Source organism: Symphalangus syndactylus, chromosome 9 (genome assembly GCF_028878055.3).
Source record: "Symphalangus syndactylus isolate Jambi chromosome 9, NHGRI_mSymSyn1-v2.1_pri, whole genome shotgun sequence".
NCBI classification, from domain to species: domain Eukaryota; kingdom Metazoa; phylum Chordata; class Mammalia; order Primates; family Hylobatidae; genus Symphalangus; species Symphalangus syndactylus.
Window position 1 is genome coordinate 70,630,049 of NC_072431.2, and position 26,506 is coordinate 70,656,554.

At 39.6% G+C, this 26,506-nt stretch overlaps 1 protein-coding gene and 1 long non-coding RNA gene across 10 annotated transcripts in view; one reads left to right on the forward strand and one right to left on the reverse strand.

The window, feature by feature from the left end:
* Positions 1 to 26,506, reverse strand: part of TPST1 (tyrosylprotein sulfotransferase 1) — a 149,248-nt gene that overhangs the window by 70,356 nt on the left and 52,386 nt on the right. For 8 of the 9 annotated variants that reach the window (XM_055292997.2, XM_055292998.2, XM_063646403.1 and 5 more), the window contains exon 3: positions 598 to 796. The exons of the other annotated variant lie outside the window; for it this stretch is intronic. In XM_055292997.2, the coding sequence (XP_055148972.1) occupies positions 598 to 796 (199 nt within the window). The remainder of the gene's footprint in view (positions 1 to 597; positions 797 to 26,506) is intronic. 9 annotated transcript variants of the gene reach the window in all.
* Positions 1 to 26,506, forward strand: part of LOC134731331 (uncharacterized) — a 49,444-nt gene that overhangs the window by 6,951 nt on the left and 15,987 nt on the right. The gene's annotated exons all lie outside the window — the stretch shown is intronic.

The window sequence follows — 26,506 nt, forward strand, 5'->3', positions numbered from 1 at the left end:
GAATAGAGTCATGCGCCACCATGTCTGGCTAATTTTTATATTTTTTGTAGAGATGGGGGTCTCACTATGTTGCCCAGGCTGGTCTTGAAATCCTGGGCTCACTCCCACCTCGGCCTTCCAAAGTGCTGAAACTACAGGTGTCAGCCCTATGCTGGGCCCAAATTTTTCTTTTTTTTTTTTTTGAGATGGAGTCTCGTTCAGTTACCCAGGCTGGAGCGCAATGGCGTGATCTCTGCTCACTGCCAGCTCTGCCTCCCAGGTTCATGCCATTCTCCTGCCACAGCCTCCCGAGTAGCTGGGACTACGGGTGCCCACCACCACACCTGGCTAATTTTTTGTGTATTTAGTAGAGAAGGGGTTTCACTGTGTTAGCCAGGATGGTCTTGATCTCCTGACCTTGTGATCCACCCGCCTCGACCTCCCAAAGTGCTGGGATTACAGGCATGAGCCAGCACGCCAGGCTGCTGGGCCCAAATTTTTCTAATTCAAAATAATTTTCTGATCATTAAACAGCAAGAAATAAAATAAGAAAAAAATGTATTCAGATCCCAAATTCAAAATCTAGTTTTCTCAGTTGCTTTAAAAAATCTCACTTACCCTTCGAGTGTTTTCAATAATTTTGGGATCAGGTTTTCCATAGTTAGGTGGGTTGGCATATGGGTCATATCCAAGTTTGGCAAGCATAGGAGCAATCACTGCCATGTCTTGTAAAACATCTGGCGGTATCTTCCCAACCCATTTTGATAGAGCTCCTACATTGACTGGCTTGATTACTTGGTCTGTAGATCTCTCCACTCTGAAAACAACATAATATGAATAAATATTTATTTAAAATTTAGAAAATCATGCCTTAAAACCACTATAAATTATGTTTTAATGACTAACAGTTTTAATTGTCTGGATTACAAAACAATTGAGAAAGAGGGCACTAATCAGGTTTGACACTATTTACCAGAATTAAAAAATAATTTAAGATTGACAGGGATAATATTGGCAATCTCAGATTTCTAGAAATAGGAAAAAGGGTTAGCCGAAACATATGCATTAAATGTTTTGACACTGTAATTACAACATCCAGGAAAAAAACAGTAACAAAATAAAGATACGGCTGCTTAGAAAAATTGCCAGTCAACTTACTTGAAATGCTTACCAAAAAAAAGATAGACTGATGGATGGAAAGAGGGACAAATAGATGGTCAAATAGATGGACAGTGATAAAGTAAATACAGCAACATGTTAATGGCAGAATCTAGCTGGTGGGTATAAGTCTTTCAATTCTTCTGCACATTTTAACTTTTCATAACAAAATGTTGGGGGAAAACTGCCAACCATAAGCCACTAAGAATGTAAAATATTCACTTGTTCTATTTTCCTGCTGACTTCCTTAAAAATCGTATTTTCTACAGAAGAAAAAAAAGGGCTGTTTTTGATTTTCAATATTACAGGATTCAATATTACAGAATAAATGTGTTCTACCTCTTGACATGGAAATTTACTCTAAGCCTGTAGTGATTATACTCACTATATTTGACTAAATAACTAGCAACCTCAGGATAAAATGTAGCATGAAATGACATTTGGATTTAAGCTGGATCTGAATTAGATTTTGGCCAAATGACTATAAAACAGAAATGCTTAAAAGAGACTTTTATATCGTAATACATAAAAAGTCATTCAAACATAGTATTCTAAGAAAAGGTAAAGGCCCTTTAATTAAGAATATAACCTCTCAGTGAATAATCGTTATCTAATAAGAAGTCTCCTAAATGGGCTCTGCTTCCAAAATAATAGAAAAACAATGCCTCTTCCCTGGGATTCTGTGGGGCTACCTGCTCCAGGTTTCCCTCCTGCCTCAAGAGCCACATTCCTTTCTCCCTTTTCAAACATTTCTCCAGGACTCCACTGAACCCAATGCTCCCTTCACTCTATCTATTCTCCCTGTATTATTTCATCCCTAATGCCCTTTGCTTGACATTCTTAACCTGTGTAAAGAACATCCTGGTTTGCCCAGGACAGGTCCAGTTTACACCTAGCATAATTTACCTCAGCGTAATTATTAAAAGCAGCTGCCATTCACTCCCATCAGTGTTCAGGAATGAGCAGAGGATGTTATATATGTATTGCATAAACCGTATTACTTTTCTAAAATCCAAAAAATTCTGAATTCTGAAACATATCTGTGTTAAGTATTGGGGTCACACATAGAGCCTTGTATGTCATGACTGGGAAGCTGGGCTTACCTTGAAGATAATAAGGAATAAGTGAAGAGTTTTAATAACAACTGATATGAACAAAGTATTATTATTAGCATTCAGTGCTGATAACTATGGGAAGAATAATTGGAGAATGAGGCAAGTGGGGTCAGGAAAATCAGAATAGATGCTCAACATGTTGGAAGAAGAGAAATGATTAAGGCTTCAATTAGATTAAATGAATTAGACACAGAGATGAGGCAAATTCCAAAGATAATTTTTAAAACTGCTAAGACACTGGGAGACTGAAGTGGGTGGATCATTTGAGGTCAGGAGTTTGAGACCAGACTGGCCAACATGGCGAAATCCCATCTCTACTAAAAATACAAAAATTAGCCAGGTGTGGTGGTGCATGTCTGTAATCCCAGCTACTTGGGAGGCTGAGGCAGGAGAATTGCTTGAACCCGGGAGATGGAGGTTGCAGTGAACCGAGATCACACCACTGCACTCCAGCCTAGGCAACAGGGTAAGACTCCATCTTAAAACAAAACAAAACAAAAAAAAGGTAAGACAGTGGCCAATTAGATATGGCGGGGTGAAGAAGAAGACAAAGGAGTCTATGATTAATTAATATTTGACTTGAAGGACAGATGTTTGTCTGTCATTCAATAATATAGACAGTATGAAGAAAAAGCATGTGGGTTTTTGATGTTGTTGCTTTGTTTTGTTTGACGTGTAGAGAACAATAAAAAACATATAAATTAATAGTAATCAGAAGGTCACCAAAAATCTTGAGAAAAAATTTGAATTGACTGGAATGTAGTGGATGCTCACTGAACAATGGCTATTATTATTTCACACTGATGATAGCTCTGGTTCATCAGAATAGCGAAAGCCATATTTATAATTATGATTGAATAAATGATTTGAAGAAAAAGTATAATCATTTCTTGTCTTAAAAAGAGCTCTAAAATAAAAGACTTTGCAAAGGCTTTGCTATATAACCGCTGAGTTTACAAGAGCCGCTAGCAGCAAATGCAGTTAACTATGGCCTCTCAAAGGGAAGAACATGGGAAACCTGTGCATATCAGTCAAGTGTTTCTCTTTAAGATCAGCAGAAATGACATTGATTAGGCCATGCCCTGCCTCTCAAGATACTCAGAATCCAGCGAGAGACAAAGGTACACATGACGAATACATAGCATCATAAATGAAATGACAGAGGTTAGAGACAATATGACAGAAGTAGGCCATTCTTTTCCTGGGGTAACACATGACTAGGGCAAGTTACTAAGCAGCTAAGGCAAGGGTTAGCATCTATGAGTCACACATTAAATTAAATTGGCTCACACTGCCTGTTTTTGTCTGGCCTGCAAGCAAAAAATGGCTTTTACATTTTTAATGTTTTAAATAAAAATAATCACATTTCATTACACATGAAAATCATGTGAAATTCAAATATCAATATCCATAAGTAAAGTTTACTGGAACACAGCCACACTCATTCATGTATAGATTGTCTATGGCTGCTCTTGTACTACAACGGCAGAGTTGAGTAGCTGAGGAAGAGACCATATGGCTTGCAAAATCTAAAATATTTACTATCTAACCCTTACAAAAAAACTTTGTCAACCCTGATGTAGGACTGTATCCTAAGGAAAAATAGGCTTTCTGTGTGTGGTCTCAGGTGATGTCTTTCTGACAGAAGGACCGCATCAATATTCACATTCATGGAGATAACCTTGTTTTTGTTTTTGTTTTTGTTTTTTTTTGAGACAGACTCTTGCTCTGTCACCCAGGCTGGAGTGCAGCGACGCAATCTCAGCACACTGTAACCTCTGCCTCCTGGGTTCAAGTGATTCTCCTGCCTCAGCCTCCTGAGTAGCTGGGATTACCGACACATATCACCATACCCAGCTAATTTTTGTATTTTTAGTGGGGTTTTGCCACGCTGGCCAGGCTGGTCTTGAACTCCTGACCTCAGGTGATCTGCCCACCTCGGCTTCCCAAAGTGCTGGGACTACAGGAGTGAGCCACCGTGCCCAGCCACGTGGTATGGTTAGAGAATAGCAAGTGAGGAGAGCTAAGAATGTATTGAAGCTACTAAGTTGGGAGGATGGAAGGGAGAAAAGAAACAAGCGTTTACTCAGTGTTGCACTTATCAGGTTCAAGAAACACATTCGTTCAACCCAAAGGATAGATCATTAAAATAAAATAGAAAATGAGAACAAGATACGATGCAGTCCCAATCTTCAAGGAGGTCACGGTCTGGTTGGGGAGCCACACAAACATTCCACATTGAAACTCTCAGAGCTGCCTCTTAGTCCCGCATCAGCTCTCTGGGCTTCACTTTTCCCTCTTTCCATGGGTTCCAGTTATTTAGCTTATGTTTTTCTAAGAGGCAGCAAAGTGTAGTGGAGAGAACGCAGACCTAGAAGTCAGGTCTGTATGATCTAGCTTTGTAATCTAAGAAAAACTCTGATCCTAAGAGACTGGGGATAATGACCACTAACAGACAGAGGCACAGTTTCCAAAACATTTTCAAAGCAGGAGTTGGCAACTATTGCTCTAATCTGGCCTGCTGCCTGTTATGTAAATAAAGTTTTACTAGAACACAACCATGGCCATTTGTTCCTGAACTGCCTATGGCTGCTTTTGCTCTGTAACAGAAGAGCTCAATGCTTACAACAGAAATCATATGGCCTGCAAAGCTAAAAATATCTGGCCCTTTACAGAAAAAGTTTGCCAACTTTTGTTCAAAAGGATACAGTGATTAGAGGGAAATGGGCCTGGAACTGAGAGCCTAATTTTCTTTTCTCGATAATAACCTGCAGACTGCAAGGAGCTCATTAAATCTCCCCTGATTCCTTCAGTCCTTCCAGAATTAACCAACACTTAGACCTAAAGCATACTAGGGTATGAACTAGATACCACTCTACCCCCCTTTAGCTTACTGGGACCTCAAAATACAGTGCCTCACAGACTGGTACATTTCAATACACACAGCCCATGCACACTGAGACAAGGTATCTGTGACTCAGCAAGTTCTCCCCAGTCCCAAGTGCCCAGGCTTCCTTCCCTCTGTGGCAGTCACAGCGGCAGCAACTCCTCCTCAAGGAATGGGGTCTATGCCAAAGTCTTGAATGACTGAGGTGAATATAATTCTCCACGACATTCATTTTAAGCATGGATCTTCCACGAGACTCAGTTAAACACTTCAGCCAGGCTGACTGCCAAACCACAGGTCTGAATTATGATACCCAGGAACTACTACAAGAAACCAAATCCTCCATATTAAAGCATAGGGGATGGAACAGACATGCAAAAAGGAATGAGTGAAAGAGTACATAATCCAAGTGGTTAGGTTTGTTACAGTAAAACATGTAATGAAATACCATTAAAAACCATGTTTTCAAAGACTTTCACTATTAGAAAATGCTCAGGTCATGTCTTGTGAAAGAAGATTTTAAAATGTATATACAATAGAAATTCAACTTTGTGAAAATGTGTTCTACAGACCAATAATGCATTCCTAAATTGAATTAGTACTAAAAAACCTACCAACCAGAAAAAGCCCTAGACAGGAGGGATTCATAACCAAATTCTATCAGATGTATAAAGAAGACCTTGTGATAATACTACTGAAACTATTCCCAAAAATTCAGGAAGAGGGACTCCTTGCCAACTTATTCTATGGGTCAGTATCATTCTCATACCAAAACCTAGCAGAGATACAACAAAAAAAGAAAACTTCAGGCCAATATCCCTGATGAACGTAGATGCAAAAATCCTCAACAAAAATACTAGGAAACAGAAACTAGAAGCACATCAAAAAGCTAATCCACCACAATCAAGTAGGCTTTATCCCTGGGATGCAAGGTTGGTTCAACACACACAAACCAATAAACGTGACTCATCACATAAACAGAACTAAAGACAAAAACTACATGATCATCTCGATAGACACAGAAAATGCTTTCAATAAAATTCAGCATCCCTTCATGTTAAAAACCCTCAACAAACCAGGCATCGAAGGAACATACCTCAAAACAATAAGTGATATCTATGACAAACCCACAGCCAACATCCAGAACATGCTGAAATGTTCTGGAGGGCCCACAGATGTGGAAATAATGTATTTGTAAGAATTATATTAAACAATCTTTATTTGATAAATAGTACCTTACAATTCTAATGCTATCTATCAAACTTCAATAAGAACAATTTCAGCATCAAGTAATGAACAATAGCTAAACTAACAAGAACTCAATCAAAAGTGCTTTAAAGGGAGCAGCACCAGTTGATGTGCTGCTGGAAGCATACCATACTGGAAGTTTTCCCATTGAGAACCAGAGTAAGACCAGGATGCCGTCTCTCACCACTCCTACTCAACACAGTACTGGAAGTCCTAGATAGAGTAGTAAGAAAAATAAATAAATGCATCCAGGAAGAGTGGAAGTCAACTATCTTCCATATTTGCAGATGATATGACTTTATACCTAGAAAACCCCACAGTCTCTGCCCAAAAGCTCCTAGATCTGATAAACAACTTCAGTAGGTTTCAGGATACAAAATCATTGTACAAAAATCAATAGCACTTCCATACACCAACAATATCCAAGCTGAGAGCTAAATCAAAAACACAATCCTATTCACAATAGCCACGAAAACTTGAACCGTGTGTGTCAGACCCATGACCTACAAGAAGATGGCCCAAGATCTGGCCCAGGAATTGGAGAAAGACACTTCCAATGCTTAGGGGAAGACCCTCTTCTATGAGAAAACAGCCCAAGAATGCTGGATGGCTGCCACGTCCACTGTGCGAGTGCTCTAGGTGCTCTGGAAAGAAAATGACCACAATAGGCAGAAGCCAGTTGACTGTGAGGTCAAATTCCAGCCTTTCTCAAGCTGTCTTTTGGTGCCTGGATTTCCGTCTGCAACCCACAAGGGCCGAGAAGTGCCAGGAGGACTGTGGACCACCATGCCCCCAGGAGGGAGGCAGGTCACAATGTGATGGCTTAGGTCCAGAGCACCTGCTGGTTTGATTCCGTTTTCCCTGTAGGAGAGTCCTGAATGCCCAGAGCCTTAGCAGCACATCAGCTAGTGCTGCTCCATTTAAAGCCCTTTTGATTGATCTCTTGTTAGTTTAGCTACTGTTCATTACTTGATGCTGAAATTGCTCTTATTGAAGCTTGATAGATAGCATTAGGATTGTAAGGTACTATTTATCAAATAAAGATTGTGTAATATAATTCTTACAAATACATTATTTCCACATCTCTGGGCCCTCTAGAATTATACAGAATAAGTATTGTATTTTCATTTAGAGAAAAGGCCTCTCTTACCCCAACATCATTGTGTTTGATATGGATAGGAAGGTTTAAAACAAAGACCGTTTCTGATCTATGAGCTGTTATTAGAAAATAGTAGAGTAAATTGGCCAGAATAAGCTTTAGTTTTAAAACAAAACAAAACAAAAAAAGAAAAGAAAAGAGTATGCTTATGTACTGCTGGTGGGAATGTAAATTAGTTTAGCCACTGTGGACAGCAGTTCAAAGATTTCTCAAAGAACTCAGAACTACCATTAGACCCAGTAACCCCCTAGTAACCCCTTTACTGGGTATATACCCACAGGAATATAAATCGTTCTACTATAAAGACACATGTAACTGTATGTTCATCGCAGCACTGTTCGCAATAGCTAAGACATGGAACTAACCTAAATGCCCACAACAGTGGACTGGATGATGAAAATGTGGTAGATATACACCACGGAATACTACACAGCTATTAAAAAAAATGAAATAATGTCCTTTGCAGCAACATGGATGGAGTTGGAGGCCATTATCCTAAGCGAATTAATATGAGAACAGAAAACCAAATACTGCATGTTCTCACTTATAAGTGCTAGCTAAGCACTGAGTACACACATAGATACAAAGGAGGGAACAACAGACGCTTGGGCCTACTTAAGGGTCGAGGGTGGGAGGAAGGTGAGGATCGAAAAACTACTCATAGAGTACTATGCTTATTACTGGGTGATGAAACAATCTGTACACCAAACCCCCGTGACAGACAATTTACCGGTAGCAAACCTGTGCATGTACTCCCCGAACCTAAAAGTTGGAAAGAAAAAAGCAGTGTGTTCTAAATCCATGTTATATGTATGTTTACAATCATATCAGAATGTTTACAATGAAGCATGATTTTTATTTTCTTACCTAACTTACCCATATTTTCCAATTTTCTTTTTTTTTTTTTTTTGAGACAGAGTCTCGCTCTATCGCCCAGGCTGGAGTGCAGTGGCGCAATCTCGGCTCACTGCAAGCTCCGCCTCCCGGGTTCACGCCATTCTCCTGCCTCAGCCTCTTCGAGTAGCTGGGACTACAGGCGCCCGCCACCACGCCCAGCTAATTTTTTTTGTATTTTTAGTAGAGACAGGGTTTCACTGTGGTCTTGATCTCCTGACCTCGTGATCCGCCCGCCTCGGCCTCCCAAAGTGCTGGGATTACAAGCGTGAGCCACTGCGCCCGGCCTATTTTCCAATTTTCTATGATAAATAATCTCTTTTTTTTTTTTTTTTTTTTTTCAGACGGAGTCTTGCTCTGCCATCCAGGCTGGAGTGCAGTGGTGCGATCTCGGCTCACTGCAAGCTCCACCTCCCGGGCTCACGGCATTCTCCTGCCTCAGCCTCCCAGTAGCTGGGACTACAGGCGCCCGCCACCAAGCCCAGCTAATTTTTTGTATCTTTAGTAGAAACAGGGTTTCACCGTGTTAGCCAAGATGGTCTCGATCTCCTAACCTCGTGATCCGCCCGCCTCGACCTCCCAAAGTGCTGGGATTACAGGCGTGAGCCACTGCGCCCGGCCCAATGTCTTTCTTTACCTCATGCTGTCATGGGACTGGCAGAATCACAAAGAGTATCTTCACTCAGAAGTCTAATAACTATCTCAAGCTCAACATAGTCCAAACTGAACTCTTTACGTCACCCCTAAAGTCTACCTTACCCGCACGGCAGCCTCAGCCTCCTAATCTCAGTTAAAAGCAACTCCATTCTTACAGTTGCTCAGGACAAAACCAGAGTTATTTTTCAACTACATTCTCTCATACTTCACATCAAATCCATCAGGAAATCTTATCAACTGTACCTCAAAATATATGCAAATCTGGCCACTTTCTCATTAACTCCACTGCTGCTCCCCAAGTCCAAACCAACATCTCTCACCTGGATTTCTGCAATTTTTTTTTTTTTTTGAGATGGAGTCTCTTTCTTGTTGCCCAGGCTAGAGTGCAGTGGCACAATCTCAGCACACTGCAACCTCCACCTCATGGGCTCAAGCAATTCTCCGGCCTCAGCCTCCTGAGTAGCTAGGATTACAGGTACCCACTACCATGCCCAGCTAATTTTTGTATTTTTAGTAGAGACAGGGTTTCGCCATGTTGCCCAGGCTGGTCTCAAACTCCTGACCTCAAGTGATCCACCCAGCCTATTTTTGCAACATTCTTCTAATAGGTCCCCCTACTTCTTCCTCTACATCCCTGTGGTCTATTCTCAGTCTATCACCAGACAGAGGCTTTAAAACACCAGTCAGGTCACGTCACTCCATTGCTCAAAATCCTGCAATGACTCCCTAGTCACTTAGAGTCTAGGCACTGGAAATGAGAGGGAATCTGAGTAATCACAGAATAGTTTTTCTTATTTGAATAGATTTTCTGATTTGGATAGATTTAGGGGATGATTTGGTGAGATCATCCAAATAGAAAAAACTATTCTCAATAGTTTTGGTCTCACCAAATCATTCCCTAAAAACATACAAAGTAATCCGATAACAAAACTAAAACACCATGGACAACAAAACTAGATGACAAAGTAGCTCACAAACTCCAAAATACAAGTTCGTGGAGACAACCAACAGTAACCACAATCCCCGCATGGAATGAATGTTAATGTGGTGAAAGAAAAAGAAGCAACAACGCATCTGAAAACTGAGAATGGGAAACACCAAAGCAGCCATAAACCAAACTCTAAAAATCAGAGCAGATCTATTTGTGAACACCAGTTGAAATTGGGAAGGGTTTCATCAAACCAAAAAGTGACTATGAGGGCCACTGGTAGGTTCTGAAAGGGGCCAGAGAAAGATGGGAAACATGAACTTGAAACCAACCAGCCAAAGCTCCTTTCCAGGACAGGACATCGCAATTAGAAACTTCTGGGAGGAGAATCAGAATTGGGCTATTACAATGGTGACAGAAACAAAGGGAAGAGAAGGCCCAGATATAAGCGAGGGGAGGCTACGGAGTCAGGAAGTCTCAGAAAGCAAGCCGCCATATTATTTAACGCTTTACCAGAACAAAACCAAAAAACAGGAGAGCTATGAAATTAATAAAGACAGCTTGAACTATTCCTCCTCCCAAAAGCTTGAGAAAAGTGTTTTTCAGTAAAAATGAGTGACAAAAGTATTTGGTCAAATACCATAAAGAGTTGTTAAAAGAAAACAGAGAAGAGGAAGAACATTCCTATAGACAAAAAAAGACATGCCCACAAAACATTAAAATTGTAATTTACTATTTTAAAACAAGCTAAAAGACATTGAGAAAATGATACATAAACCATATTAGAAATAAGGTGATAGAGCTCAGGAATTTAGAAATGGAAGGAAAAATCATTACAGAAATAAACTAAACTAGAAGGAAGACAAGAGTTAATAAATATGAGAGAATCTTAAAAGAAATTAAAAGTGAAATAGAATGTCTTCCAAGATTTAAAAGCTTTCCAATTTAAACTAATTGAAAATAGAAGAAATGTTAGCTGGGCATGATGGCACATGCCTGTACTCGCAGCTACTTGAGAGGCTGATGCAGGAGAATCACTTGAACCCAGGAGGCAGAGGTTGCAGTGAGCCGAGATCACACCACTGCACTCCAGCCTGGGAGACAAAGTGAGGCTCTGCCTCAAAAAAATACATATATATATATATATATATATATATATATATATATATATGATAAATGTTTTTAAAATTTAAGAAGAGATAAAACAATTCAAAAGAAAGTGAAAAATATTAACAGGCAAAAAAAGTCTAACATGAAAAATAGGAGTCTTTGAAGAAGAAAATCAAAGTTAGTTAACACAGCAAATACTAAAAACCAAAATTTAAGAAAACATTCTTTAAAAAAAGTTTTTTTAATCTATATATTGACAGAACACATGGTATCTCTGAGAATATCTGCTATATGATGACCAACAAAACATATTCTAGTAAAATTATTGTACTTTAAAGAAAAAATATTTGAGTATCTAGGCAAAGTATAGGTATCCAAATTATCTATAGGAGAAGAAAATTACATCAGACTTTTCAACATAAAAACTTTTTTAAAAAAAATTAAGTTTTTTAAACTGATGAAAACTGAATATATAACATGTTTTAAAATATGTATACATGGTGAAATGGCTCAGTCAAGCTAATTAACATGTGCATTACCTCATATAATCACTCTTTTGTCATGAGAACATTTAAAATCTAGTCTGAGCAATTTTCAAGTATAGAATACACTGTTATTAACTGTAGTCACCACAGTATACATCTCTTGAACTTATTTTTCCTGTCTAAATGAAATTTTATATCCTTTAATCCAACATCTCTAATCCCCACTCCTCTAACTTCCAGGCCCTGGTAACCACCATTCTACTCTTGCTTCTATGAATTTGACTTTTTTAGGTTCTACATGGAAATAAGATCCCAAGTATTTGTCTTTCCATGCCTGGCTTATTTCATTTACAATGATGTTCTACAGGTTTATTAACGATTTTGCAAATGACAAGATTTCCTCCTTTTAAAGGCTAAATAGTATTCCATTATGTATATATGCCACATTTTCTTTATCCATTCATCTGTGAATGGACGCTTGGGTTGATATCTTGGCTATTGTGAATAGTGCTGTAATGAACATGTGAGTGCAGGTATCTCTACCACATTCTGACTTCAATTTCTTTGGGTACAGACCTGGTAGTGGGATTGCTGGATCATATGGTAGCTCTATTTTCAATTTTTTGAGGAACCTCCATGTTGTTTTCCGTAATGGCTGTACCAAGTTACAGTCTCACCAACAGTGTATAGGTCTCCCTTTTCTCCACATCTTTGCCAACACTTGTTATCTTTTTTTATTTTTATTTATTTATTTTTTGAGACGGAGTCTCGCTCTGTCGCCCAGGCTGGAGTGCAGTGGCTCCATCTCGGCTCACTGCAAGCTCCGCCTCCCGGGTTCACGCCATTTTCCTGCCTCAGCCTCCCAAGTAGCTGGGACTACAGGCACCCGTCACCATGCCCGGCTAATTTTTTGTATTTTTAGTAGAGACAGGGTTTCACCGTGTTAGTCAGCATAGTCTCAACCTCCTGACCTCGTGATCCGCCCACCTTGGCCTCCCAAAATGCAGGGATTACAGGCGGGAGCCACCGCGACCAGCCTATCTTTTTTATAATAGCCATTCGAACAGGTATGAGGTACACTGTAGTATTAATTTGCATTTCTCTGATGATTAACGATGCTAAGCATTTTTTTCATGTAACTGTTGGCCATTTGTATGTCTTCTTTTGATAAATGTCTATCAGGTTCTTTGCCCATTTTTTTAGATTATTTGTTTTCTTGCCGAATTGAGTTCCTTATATCTTTTGGATATTAACTCCGTATCAGATATATGGTTTGCAAATATATCAACCCATCCTATAGGTTGTCTCTTCACTCTGTTGATAGTTTCCTTTACTGTGCCGAGCTTTTTTGTTTGACATAATCCCATATGACCATTTTTGTTTTTGTTGCCAGTGCTTTTGAGGTCAAATCCAAAAATTCATTGCCCAGACCAATGTCACAGAGCTTTTCCCTTATGTCTTCTTCTGGTAGTTATACAGTTTCAGGTTTTACATTTAAACCTTTAATCCATTTTGAGGCCAGGTGCAGGTGGCTCATGCCTGTAATCCCAGCACTTTCAGAGGCCAAGGGAGGTGGATCTTTTTTTCTTGAGACAGAGTCTCACTCTGTCGCCCAGGCTGGAGTGCATCAACACGATCTCGGCTCACTTGAAGCTGCACCTCCCGGGTTCACGCCATTCTCCTGCCTCAGCCTCCCGAGTAGCTGGGACTACAGGCACCCATCACCATACCTAATTTTTTGTATTTTTAGTAGAAACGGGGTTTCACCATGTTAGCCAGGATGGTCTTGATCTCCTGACCTTGTGATCCACCCGCCTCGGCCTCCCAAAGTGCTGGGATTACAGGCGTGAGCCACCGCGCCCGGCCAGAAGGTGGGTCTCTTAAGGTCAGGAGTTCAAGACCAGCCTGGCCAACATGGTGAAACCCCGTCTCTACCAAAGAAAAAAAAAGAAAATTAAAGAAAAGAAAGAAAAAAGAAAACAACATCAAAAATTAGTTGGGCGTGGTGGCACATGCCTGTAGTCCCAGCTACTAGGAAGGCTCAGGTGAGAGAATCACTTGAACCCAGGAGGCAGAGGTTGCAGTGAGCCAAGATCACACCACTGTACTCCAGCGTGGGTGACAGAGTGAGACCCTGTCTCAAAAGAAAAAAAATATTTTTTTTTTCTAGATAAAACTTTGATCCATTTTGAGTTGACTGTTGTATATGATGTGAGGTAAGAGACTAACTTCATTCTTCTCATGTGGATATCCAGTTTTCCCAACATTATTTAAGAGACTGTCTTTTCCCTATTGTGTATTCTTGGCACCCTTGAGATCAACTGACCATAAATATGTGGGTTTATTTCTGGAGGCTCTCTATTCAGTTCCACCGGTTTGTATGTCTGTTTTTATGCCAGTACCATGCTATTCTGATTACTATAGCTTTACAGTATATTTTGAAGTCAAATACTGTGATGCATCCAGCTTTGTTCTTTTCTATCAAGATTGCTTTGACTATTTGGGGCTTTTTGTAGTTCTATATAAATTTTACAAGTGCTTTTTCTATTTCTGTGAAAATGTCATTGAAATTTTGATAGGGATTTTATTGAAATCTATAGATATTTTTAGGTAGTGTGGCCATTTTAACAATATTCCAATCCACAAATACAGCATACGTTTCCATTTATTAGTGTGTTCAGTTTCTTTCATCAGTGTTTTATAGTTCTTAGTGTACAAGTCTTTCACCTCCTTGATTAAATTTATTTGTAAGTTTTCTCTTTTTTTGGTAGCTACTGTGAATGAGATTGTTTTCATGATTTCTTTTTTGGACAGTTCATTGTTAGTGTATAGAAACACTACTGATTTTTGAATGTTGACTTTGTATCTTGAAATTTTACTGAATTCATTAACTAGTTCTAACAATTTTTCGTGGAGTCTTTAGGACTTTCTATATGTAAGATCATGTCATCAGCAAACAGAGACAATTTAGTTTCTTCCTTTCTGATGTGGATGCCTTTTATTTCTGTCTCTTGTGTAATTGCTCTGACTAGGACTCCAGTACTGTGTTGAAGAGAAGTGGCGAGAGTAAGGCCAGGCACAGTGGCTCACACCTGTAATCCCAGCACTTTAGGAGGGCAAGGTGGGTGGACTGCTTGAGCCTAGGAGTTTAAGACTAGCCTGGGCAAAATGGCAAAATCCCAACTCTATAAAATATACAAAAATTAGCCAGGCATGGGGGTATGTGCCTGTAGTCCCAGCTACTTGGGAGGCTGAGGTGGAAGGATTGCTTGAGCCCAGAGAAGGAGGTGCAGTGAGCTGTGATTGCACTACTGCCTTCCAACCTGGGCAACAGAATGAAACCATGTCTCAGGAAAAAAAAAAAAAAAAAAAGAATGGGAGTAAGAGTGGGTCTTCTGTCTTGCTCCTGATCTTGCAGGAAAAGCTTTCAACTTTTCACCACTGAGGATGATGTCAGCTGTGGGCTTATGACAGACAGTCTTTATTGTGTTGACATACCTTCCTTCTGTATCTAATTTGGTTGAGAGTTTTTATCATGAAAAGATGCTGAATTTTGTTAAATGCCTTTTCTGCATCTATTGAGGTGATCACATAATTTTTGTCCTTCATTCTGTAAATGCAGTATATCGCATTTATTAATTTGCATTATTTTGAATCACCTTTGTATCCCAAATATAAGTCCCATTTGATTATGGTGAATGATCCTTATAAATGTGCTGACGAATTTTGTTTCCTAATATTTTGTTGAGGATTTTTGCATCTATATTCAGCAGAAATACTGGCTTATAATTTTCTTTTCTTGTAGAATATTAATATTTTTTTCCCCAGAAGAAATTGAACCATCTATTTAATATACATATGGAAGAAAAATAAGCCAAGGATCTTATATCCAGGGAAAATGACTTGTAAAAGTATAAAAGGCACAGAGCAGCTGTTATCAAAATTACAAACTTAGAGAATATTGTTCCCACAGACACTTTCTGAAGAATCTACTAGAGTGTATGTCGGCAAACTTTTTCTGTAAAAGACTAGACAGCAAATAGTTTAGGCTCTATAATCCAAAGAATAATCTGTTGCGTATTCTCTTTTTAGAATTTTTACAATCCTTTAAAAATGTCCTAAAATGAAAAAATCCTAAAATGTAGGGATGAATGGCTAAAGAAATGGTGATACATATACGATGTGGATATGGATATATACATATATATGGATTAATATATATATACACAATGAAATATTATGCAGCCTTTAAAAAGGAGACACTGCCATTTCTAACAAGATGGATAAACATGGAGGACATTATGCTAAGTGAAATAAGTTAGACACAGAAAGACAAATACTGTATGATCTCACTTATATGCAGAATCTAAAAAAGTAAAACACATCAAAGCACAGTAGGATGGTGGTTACCAGGGGCAGAAATGGGAGGAAATGGGGAGATGTAGGTCAAAGGGTACCAACTTGCACTGATATAAAATAAACAGGCCAGGCACGGTGGCTCACGCCTGTAATCCCAGCACTTTGGGAGGCTGAGGCGGGCAGATCACAAGGTCAGGAGATCGAGACCATCCTGGCTAACAGGGTGAAACCCCATCTCTACTAAAAATACAAAAATTAGCCGGGCGTGGTGGCAGGCACCTGTAGTTCCAGCTAATCACTGAGCTCAGCTGAGCATGTACTATCTTGTCACATCGGATCTTGTCATACCAGGTAGCAAAGAAGCTATCAAACATAACTGAGGTCACAGCAAAAGTACTCAGGAGGCAATGTGTAGAAGCATCTAGTGGCCAGAGAAGGAACAATTTGAACTCAATAAAAATGCTAATTGCAATAGATAGAAACATATAAAATTGGTCTCTTGGGAAGATGAAAAGGAACCAAACCATTATCTTGAAAACTGGCCAAAAAAAAAGCAAAAGAATCAAGTATTTATTATGCTTTTCCTATATGAAAAGCTGTAACCCTGGGCAACCAAAAAATATAGAGGCAAGGATGTGTCTCTTCATAAAATTGTTCCAAGTAAGATGTAGAAAAGAGATCAGAATTAGAATATCAGCATTTTACAACATCCAACAAACTGATGAATCTAGGCACTGAGGATCAATGTCTGCTAAAATCACAAGAAAAATGACAACCACACATAATGTATATAGCCTCACCAAATAAGACCTTGAGTGTGATTAAGCCTCTGGACTCAGCGATCAATTTACATGAAGTAAAGAATTCAGAAGAATACACTGGATAATCAGCAGTTCGATTGCAAAACTGCACAATTTTCCAATCAGCAAAATTCAGATTGTGAATAACTTTACAGGCTAAATAGCTTGGGTTCTTCAAAAAATAGTGTATGGTAAAGAAAGGAATGGATCATTTGGAAATCTGTCGATTAAAAGAAAGAGAAGACTTGTCAAATTATTTTTAATGAGTAAGAATAAACTACAATGTCTAAATGCACATTTGGGTAATAAAAGTATAAAGAAGCAGAGTAAGTGATTTCTAAAGGTGTCAAAATAGTGGATAGTTTGAGAGAAGAGGAGGGGACTTAGTTTGGGATAGGGTACATGAAAAAGCTTCTGGATTGACTGATATCGTTCTATTTCTTAACATGGGTGATAGTTATGAGTGTTTGCCTTACAAAAGTTCATTAAGGTAATTTTTAAAATAGTCCTTACAGTGGTCTACAAGGTCCTACATAAAATAACCTGACCTTCACACACTCCCTCGTTCACTCTATTCCAATCCTATTGACATCTTTGTAGGTCCTTGACTAGGCCAGGCGTGGTTTCTTGATAGCTACTTTACTGTGACTCTTCTCTCTGCCTGGAGCACTCCTTCCTGTAATATCTACTTGGCTAACTCCCTCACCTCCTTTGAGACTTTGCTCAGTTATCACCTTCTCAATGAGACTACTTACTTTATAATCTGACCTTCAAAATCCTCTGGGCCCTGGTCCCCTTTACTTTCCTGTTTTTCCTTTTTTCCATTATAACCTTCTAATATGCTATATGTTTTTATTATGTTTTTTGTCTCCCCCCCTCCCCACCATGACACTGTAGGATACATGATGGCTGGAATTTTTGCCTGCTTTGTTGACTTGCTCTCCTACAGTTCTCTACTCAAATATCACCTTACCAATGAGTCCTTCCCTGACAATTCCTACATCCCAGCTCTTGGCAACCTCCTATTCCCTGCTTTATTTCTTATTTCAAAGCACTTATTACCATCTGACAAACTAAACATTTAACTCATTCTTTTTTAAAAAATGAGATGGCTCTAAATGTTTTGTCTGTTAACTGCTGGAACATCACTGGGCATACTTTGGATGCTTAGTAAAAACATGTTGAGTGCACAGTCTTTACTATATCTAGGTAGTGTTTGTTCCTTCTTAAGAGCTTTTATTATGAATGACAACTGAATTGTACCCAGAGCCTTTTCAGCACTGAATGATATGATCATATGGTTTTCTCCTTTAATTTATTGAGGTAGTACATTCTGTTGACAGATTTTTCTGGTAGTGAACTATTCTTTTGTTGCTGAAATAAAAACTATTTGGTCATAATAGCAGATCAATCTTTGCTACACTGCTGAATTCTATTTACTGGTATTTTATTTATGGTTTTGGCATCTGCATGCATAAGAAAACTAATCTAAAGTTTTCTTTTACGCAATTTCTGTTGGGTTCTGACATTAAGTCATAGCTTCGTAAAATGAATGGGGAGTTTTCCATCTACTAAAATAGCTTAAATAGCATTGGACTCATCTGTTCTCCACTGATTAGAAATAATTCGGTTGTGTATCATCTCTTCCTTTTTAAATGATATCTCTTAATTGCCGTTTAATCTTTGGTGCTAATCAACCTACTTAAGCTCTCCATCTATCTTGAAAAATCAGCCATTGTTTCTAGACTTTCAAATGTATTACAAATGTACTTTCATGTATTCTCATATCATTTTTTAAAAATGTCTTTTATAGGCCAGGCACGGTGGCTCACGCCCTGTAACCTCAGCACTTTGGGAGGCCAAGGCAGGTGGATCACCTGAGGTCAGGAGTTCAGCCTGGCCAACATGGTGAAATCCTGTCTCTACTAAAAATACAAAAATTAGCTAGGCGTGGTGGCGTGCGCCTGTAATCCCAGCTACTCAGGAGGCTGAGGCAGGAGAATCACTTGAACCTGAGAGGCAGAGGTTGCAGTGAGCCAAGATCATACCACTGCACTCCAGCCTGGGCAACAGAGTAAGATTCTGTCTCAAAAAAAAAAAAAAAAAAAAATCATTTATAGTTGTGATTATTTCTCTTTCCTCATCCTTTATGATACATATTCACTTTTATTTTCATCAATATTGCAAAGGGTTTACATTTCTACTGACCATCTCAAAGAATTGATTTGGGCTTTTATTTATCCTATTCTATTTTTCTCCATTTTATTAATTTCAGCTTTGATCTGTGTTGATTTTAGGACCCAATACCCTGACTCCTTTCTGTAAGATATCATTCCACTGTCTTAAATTCCCATATGTTTGGATCTATTTCTTATTCTATTCTTTGCCACTGAGTAAGCCACATCAACCTTGAGTCATACAGTAGATTTCATTATTAAAGTGCTGAGGAAGGTCTCATTAGAAAATGTAATAGAGGTATCAACAGCAGCATTAAACTGGAGGTTCCATAAGGCATATATAGTTGAAGGCTAAACTATGGCATACTTTAAAAAGTAGCCACCTTGACTGGGTGCGGTGGCTTACGCCTGTAATCCCAGCACTTCGAGAGGCTGAGGTGGATGGATCACTTGAGGTCAAGAGTTCAAGACCAGCCTGGGCAACATGGCAAAACCTCATCTCTACTAAAAATATAAAAATTGGCTGGGCGTGGTGGCACATGCCTGTAATCCCAGCTACTTGGGAGGCTGAGGTAGGAGAATCGCTTCAGCCCGAGAGGAGGAGGTTGCAGTGAGCCAAGACTGTACCACTGCACTCCAGCCTGGGTGACAGACGGAAACCCTGTCCAAAAAAAAGGACGAAAGGAAGGAAGGGAAGGAAGGAAAGGAAGGAAAGACGGAAAGAAAGAGAAAAAGTAGCCACCTAATCTAACCTCATTGCTACATGTATAATATGTGTATGCATTTCTGCCACACCCCCTCCCCCAATATATGTTCCATAAGGGCAGGAATTTTTGTTTTGTCTGCTGCTCTATCTTATGCGCCCAGGATGATTCTAGGTACATAATGGGAGTTCAACAAATATTTGTTGAATAAATGAATAACTGTGGAAAGCTCTTTCTAATTTTTCAGATAAAATCAGCATTTCTAGCTTCAGATTAATAGTTAGCATAAGGTCAAAAAAATCTCTCTCCTCCACTGTTTATCCTTTCTCTCCCCTGTGTCTCGGTCATATCTCAGTACTTATTCTGCAATTTGGGGATGAAAGCAGTTCTGCTGTGGTTTTGTCTCTGGTTGTTTTATTTTCTCTGTGTAGCAACATCTTGGTGTTTGGCCAGTCCTGCATTCTTTGTAAGAACAAATCTGATTTTTTTTTTAATGGCCTACAAATGGTTGCAAAAACACTGACATTTCATTTCTCAAAAGTCCCCTTACTGACTCATCCTGCTGTGGTCCTCCAGCATGAAATAACAGAACCAATTTGGTTAAATGTTGCTAATAATTACCCTAAGCGCATTCTGGACTTCAAGAATAACATACATGACCAAATATTTAAACACTGGCTAAAATGCAATAGGGTAATCAACAGACTTATCAGTAGACCTGTTTTTATGTTTATGTCTCAAAGGAGAATTGTTTAACATGTTTATATCTTAATGCTCTTAACAGTTACAAAAATGAAACTATAATTGAATTTCCTTCTAGGATGATTGAACTTGATAATATTATACATCTTTGATTTCAACAACACTGACAGAGCAATCAAGATTTTTTTTAAGATCCTAAAAATTATCTTTCATAATATGGAGTATACACAGATCTTAACAGCAACACTGTCTGAAGTGTGTAACTCAAAATTTTATTTTATTTTATTTTTTTTTTTTTTTTGAGACGGAGTCTCGCTCTTTCACCCAGGCTGGAGTGCAGTGGCGCGATCTCGGCTCACTGCAAGCTCCGCCTCCCGGGTTCACGCCATTCTCCTGCCTCAGCCTCTCCGAGTAGCTGGGACTACAGGCGCCTGCCACCACGCCCGGCTAATTTTTTGTATTTTTAGTAGAGACGGGGTTTCACCATGGTCTCGATCTCCTGACCTCGTGATCCGCCCGCCTCGGCCTCCCAAAGTGCTGGGATTACAAGCGTGAGCCACCGCGCCCGGCCTAACTCAAAATTTTATGTATACAGCCATGTAACCACCACCTAGATAGGACTGATCATTTCTAGCCCCTCGACAGTCTCTTTGGTGTTGCCTCCCAGTCAGTCCCCCAGAATAACCACTACTCTAACTACTATCACAAAAGATTGGTTTTAGCTACTTTTGAACTTCATATAAATGGAAACCTACAGTATATACTTGTTTGCAGCTGGCTGTGTATGCTTAGTGTAATATTTCTGAGCTTCAACCATGTTGTATGTATCACTGGTTTGCTTCTTTTTATTGCTGAGTAATATCTAATTGCATGAATATAATGTATTTTATTTATACATCCCCCTGTCGATAGGTACTTGGATCCATTTCTAGCTTTCAGCTATTACTATGAATAGTGCTGCTATAAATATTCTTCTGTAAGTCTTTTAGTATAATTTTTAAAGTGTATAACTTCTTTATGTTGTGAATATATGTAGGAGTGGATTTGTAGGGTTGTAAGCTAGGCATGTCTTGCTAAGTAGCCATAATATATAGTTTCCCCAAATGGTTATACTAGTTTAACTCCTACCAACATTATCCTTGCCATTACTCTGTAATGTCCATTCATTTAATATTAACCATTCTGGTGAATATGGAGGGGTATCTCACTGTGGTTTTAAACTGCATTCCCTACAGACTAATAATACTAAGCCTACTTTTTTTTTTTTTTTTTTAGTAGAATTAGACTGGTGAAAAGATCTCACCTTGCTAATTTACTCAAAAATTATATACTGAAATACGGGAAGTGTGCAGGGCTCCTGAAAGTGGAGAGAAAAATATGGTTTCATCCTTCCTGTCCTCTGGCAGTTGATTATTGGATGGCCTCCTTTTTCTGGGAACCAGCTTGAGCCAGTGCTAAGTTAATCTATGTAGTTAACTTGACCCATGTTCTTTATTCTTTCATGCAGATTTGAGTTACCATGTAGCGCATCTTGATCTCAGCTGCAAGAATTCCCCTTAGCATTTGTTGTAGGCAGGTCTGCTAGCTACAATTCTCACAGTTTTGGTTTATGAGGACTATCTTATTTCTCCTTCATTTCTCAAGGGGAGTTTTGCCAGATATCGTAGTTTTTGTTGGGCTTTTTCCTTTCACGGATGTGAGTACATCATCCCATTGCCTTCTGGGCACCATAGTTTCTGGTGAGAAGTCTGCTGTTCATCTTACTGAGGTTACCTTGTACGTGATGAGCTGCTTTTCTCTTGCTGCTTTAAAGATTCTGTCTTTGGCTTTCACCAGTTTGATTATGATGTGTCTAGCTGTGAATCTCTGGTTTTATCCTGCTTGGAGTTTACTGAGCTTCTTGTATGCATAAATGCATGCTTTTCCATCAAATTTTGGGTTTTAGCCACTATTTCACTTCCCTTTCCTTTTTTTTTTTTTTTTTTTTTTGAGACAGGGTTTCACACTATCGTCCAGTCTGCAGTGCAGTAGTGCAGTCACAGCTCCCTGCAGCCATGACCTCCTGGGCTCAAGTGATCCTCCAACCTCAGCCTCCTGAGTAGCTGGGACTACAGGCACATGTCATCATGTATGGTCAATTTTTGTATTTTTTGTAGAGACAGGGCTTCACCCTGTTGCCCAGGCTGGTCTCAAACTCCTGGGCTCAAGAGATCTGCCTGTTTTGGTCTCCAAAAGTTCTGGGATTACAGGCATGAGCCACTGCACCCGGCCCATTATTTCTTCAAATATTCTTCTGCCCCACCGTCTCTCCTCTCCTCCTGAGATTCCTGTCATGTGTATGTTGGTACACATCATGGTATCCCACAGGTCTCTTTAGGCTCTATTTATATTTCCTAATTGCTTTTTTTCTTTTCTGTTCTTCAAATTAGATAAGTCAATAGAACTACCTTCAAATTTCTTTCTTCTTCCTGTTCAAATCTCCTGATGGGCCCTAGAAGCAAATTTTTCATTTCGGTTACCATGCTTGTCTATCTGGTTTGGTTCATAATTTCTATCTTTTTGTTGATATTCTCAATTGGTGAGACACTGTTCTCAAACTTTCAGTTACGTTTTTGGGTTTTTTGTTTGTTTTTGTTTTTTAAGATATGGTTTTCTTTAGCTCTTCAAGAATTATTTTAAATAGCTAATATAAAGTGTTTGTCTAGGAAGTCCAATGTCTGGGCTTCCTCAGGGACAATTTCTATTCATTGCTTTTTTTCTTGTTGTTTCATATCTTACTTTTTTGTTAAACACTAGACATTTTAACTCTTATAATGTGGCAACTCTGGGAATCAGCTTCTCTCCCCTCTCCAGAATTTTTTGTTGCTGCTTATTGTTGTAGTTGTTTCAAGACTTATCAAAACTAATTCTGTAAAATCTGTATTCCTTGTTATGTGCAGTCACTGGAGTCTCTGTTCTGTTAGCTTAATGGCCAGCTAACAACTGGACAGACTGCCTTAAATGCTTGGAACCAAAAAACCTCCCCGTCTTTGCATAAGGGCTCTGGGTAGATTTGGGATACACCTTCACTACTTAGCCAGGTAGCTTCTAACTCTGCCTTAGGCTTCATTTCCTGCTTTCACAGAGCCCAGCTAATTTTTTGTATTTTTAGTAGAGACAGGGTTTCACCATGTTAGCCAGGATGGTCTCTATCTCCTGACCTCATGATCCACCTGCCTCGGCCTCCCAAAATGCTGGGATTACAGGCGTGAGCCACCACGCCTGGCAACAACAACTGTTTTAAACCAAGGTTGCTTATTACTATTAGAAGTCCTACCCTAGGCAAAACCACAAAACATTAGGAAAGCTGCAGATATAGATATACAAAAGTCATTTACAGTTGTATATACCAGCAACTAACAGAACATTTAAAAACAATACACATATCTGGCTGGGCATGGTGGCTTGTGCCTATAATCCCAACGCTTTGGGAGGCTGAGGCGAGTGGATCACCTGAGGCCAGGAGTTTGAGACCAGCCTGGAAAACATGGCAAAACCCTGTCTCTACTAAAAATACAAAAATTAGCCAGGCTTGGTGGCTCACACTTGTAATCCCAGTGACTCGGGAGGCTGAGGCAGGAGAATCTCTTGAATCTGGGAGGCGGAAGTTGCAGTGAGCTGAGATCGCACCACTGCACTCCACCCTGGGCAACACAGTGAGACTCCATCCCAAAAGAATAAATAAATAACTTAAATAAATAAAAACAATATACATATTTACATTACCAGTGAAAAGAAGGTACTGAATAAACTTATCAAATAAAGTACAATACTTTTATGAAGAACATTATAAAATACAATACCATCAAAGGATACTGTAGAAGACCTAAATAAAAAGAGAGGCCCACTGTATTATGGATGGAATGGCTTAATATTGTAAGAATGGCAATCCTCCCCCAAATTACCTACAGGTTCAATGTAAATTTGGTCTGATTTTTCATGAAATCAGGCAAGTTGATTTTAAAATATATATGGAGGACCAAAGGGTTTAAAAACAGCCTAGACATTCCTAGAGAAGAACTAAGCAGGGAGGTTACCCTATTAGATTCTAAGCCATTTTCTTTCTTTTTTTTTTTTTTTTTGAAACGGAGTCTCACTCTGTCACCCAGGCTGGGGTGCAGTGGTACAGTCTTGGCTCACTGCAACTTCTACCTCCATTCCCTGGGACTACAGGCGCCCACCACCACGCCCAGCTAATTTTTGTATTTTTTGGTAATGATGGGGTTTCACCGTGTTGGCCAGGCTGGGGTATAACTCCTTACCTCAAGTGATCTGCCCACCTCAGCCTCCCAAAGTGCTGGGATTACAGGCATAAGCCACCACGCCTGGCTAACTCAAAGACATTTTCTAAAACTGCAGTAATTAAAATAGAGTGGTATATGGCATTAGGATAGACTAAGTGAAGAAGGATTTCTTGGCTGGGCTTAGTGGCTCATGCCTGTAATCCCAGCACTTTGGGAGGTCAAGGTGGGTGGATCACAAGGTCAGGAGGGAGTGACCATCCTGGATAACACGGTGAAACCCCGTCTCTACTAAAAATACAAAAAATTAGCCGGGCATGGTGGCACACGCCTGTAGTCCCAGCTACTCGGGAGAAGTGAGGCATGAGAATCGCTTGAACCCGGGAGGTGGAGGTTGCAGTGAGCTGAGATCGTGCCACTGCACTCCAGCGTGGGCGACAGAGTGAGACTCTGTCAAAAAAAAAAAAAAAAGAAAGAGATCTCACTAACAGAATAATGCATACAAGGAAACCTGATGTTTAATCTAGCTGGTACTGCATGCCATTAGGACAATCCCCTGGGTTTCTGGACTCCCCACAAATGCCAAAATCCACAGATGCCCAAATCTCTCATATAAAATGGCACAGTATTTGCATATAACCTACATACATCTTCCCTTATACTTTAAATCATTTCTAGATTACTTATAATACCTAATACGATGCCTACACATCACTTCATTCACGTAGATTCAATGTAGTATTCAGCACACGGCAAGCTCAAGTTGTAATTTTGGGAACTCTATGGAATTTTTCCCCTTGAATGTTTTTGACCTGAGGTTAATTGAATCCATGGATGTGGAACCCATGGATCCAAAGTACTAACTGTATTTCCATAGATGGTTCTGGGAAACTGGTCATCTTTATAGAAAAAATATGAAAATGAATCTGCATATCACACAAGAAAATAAATTCCATATTGATTAATAAATTCCAGATTAACACGAAAAGAAATTTGTTTTAAGTTTTAGAAAAAACATGGGAAGCTATTTTTATGACCTCAGAGTAAGGAAGAATTTTTTTACAAAAAATTCTAAAGAAAAAGATTGGTAAATACAAGTTTAAAACTTAAATTCATCAAAAGATTTTTCTTAATTCTGTTAAAGTGAGGGCATTGACAAAAAAGATATTAAAAAGGAAGTTAAAAGATAAGCTATTGGCTGGGCACGGTGGCTCACGCCTGTAATCCCAGCACTTCGGGAGGCCGAGGCGGGCGGATCACAAGGTCAGGAGATCGAGACCATCCTGGCTGACATGGTGAAACCCCGTCTCTACTAAAAATACAAAAAATTAGCCAGGCGTGGTGGCGGGCACCTGTAGTCCCTGCTACTCGCAAGACTGAGGCAGGAGAATGGTGTGAACCCAGGAGGCAGAGCTTGCAGTGGGCAGAGATCGTGCCACTGCACTCCAGCCAGGGCGACAGAGCGAGACTCCGTCTCAAAAAAAAAAAAAAAAGGCTGGGCGTGGTGGCTCAAGCCTGTAATCCCAGCACTTTGGGAGGCCGAGGCGGGTGGATCACGAGGTCAGGAGATCGAGACCATCCTCATTAACACAGTGAAACCCCATCTCTACTAAAAAATACAAAAAAATAGCTGGGTGTGGTGGCAGGCGCCAGTAGTCCCAGCTACTTGGGAGGCTGAGGCAGGAGAATGGCGTGAACCTGGGAGGCGGAGCTTGCAGTGAGCCAAGATCATGCCACTGCACTCTAGCCTGGGCGACAGAGCAAGACTCCATCTCAAAAAACAAAAAAAAACAAGTGGGATATGCATACTGCTCATAATCCAGCTATTCTAATCCAAAGTATATATCTTAGAGAAACTCTTGAA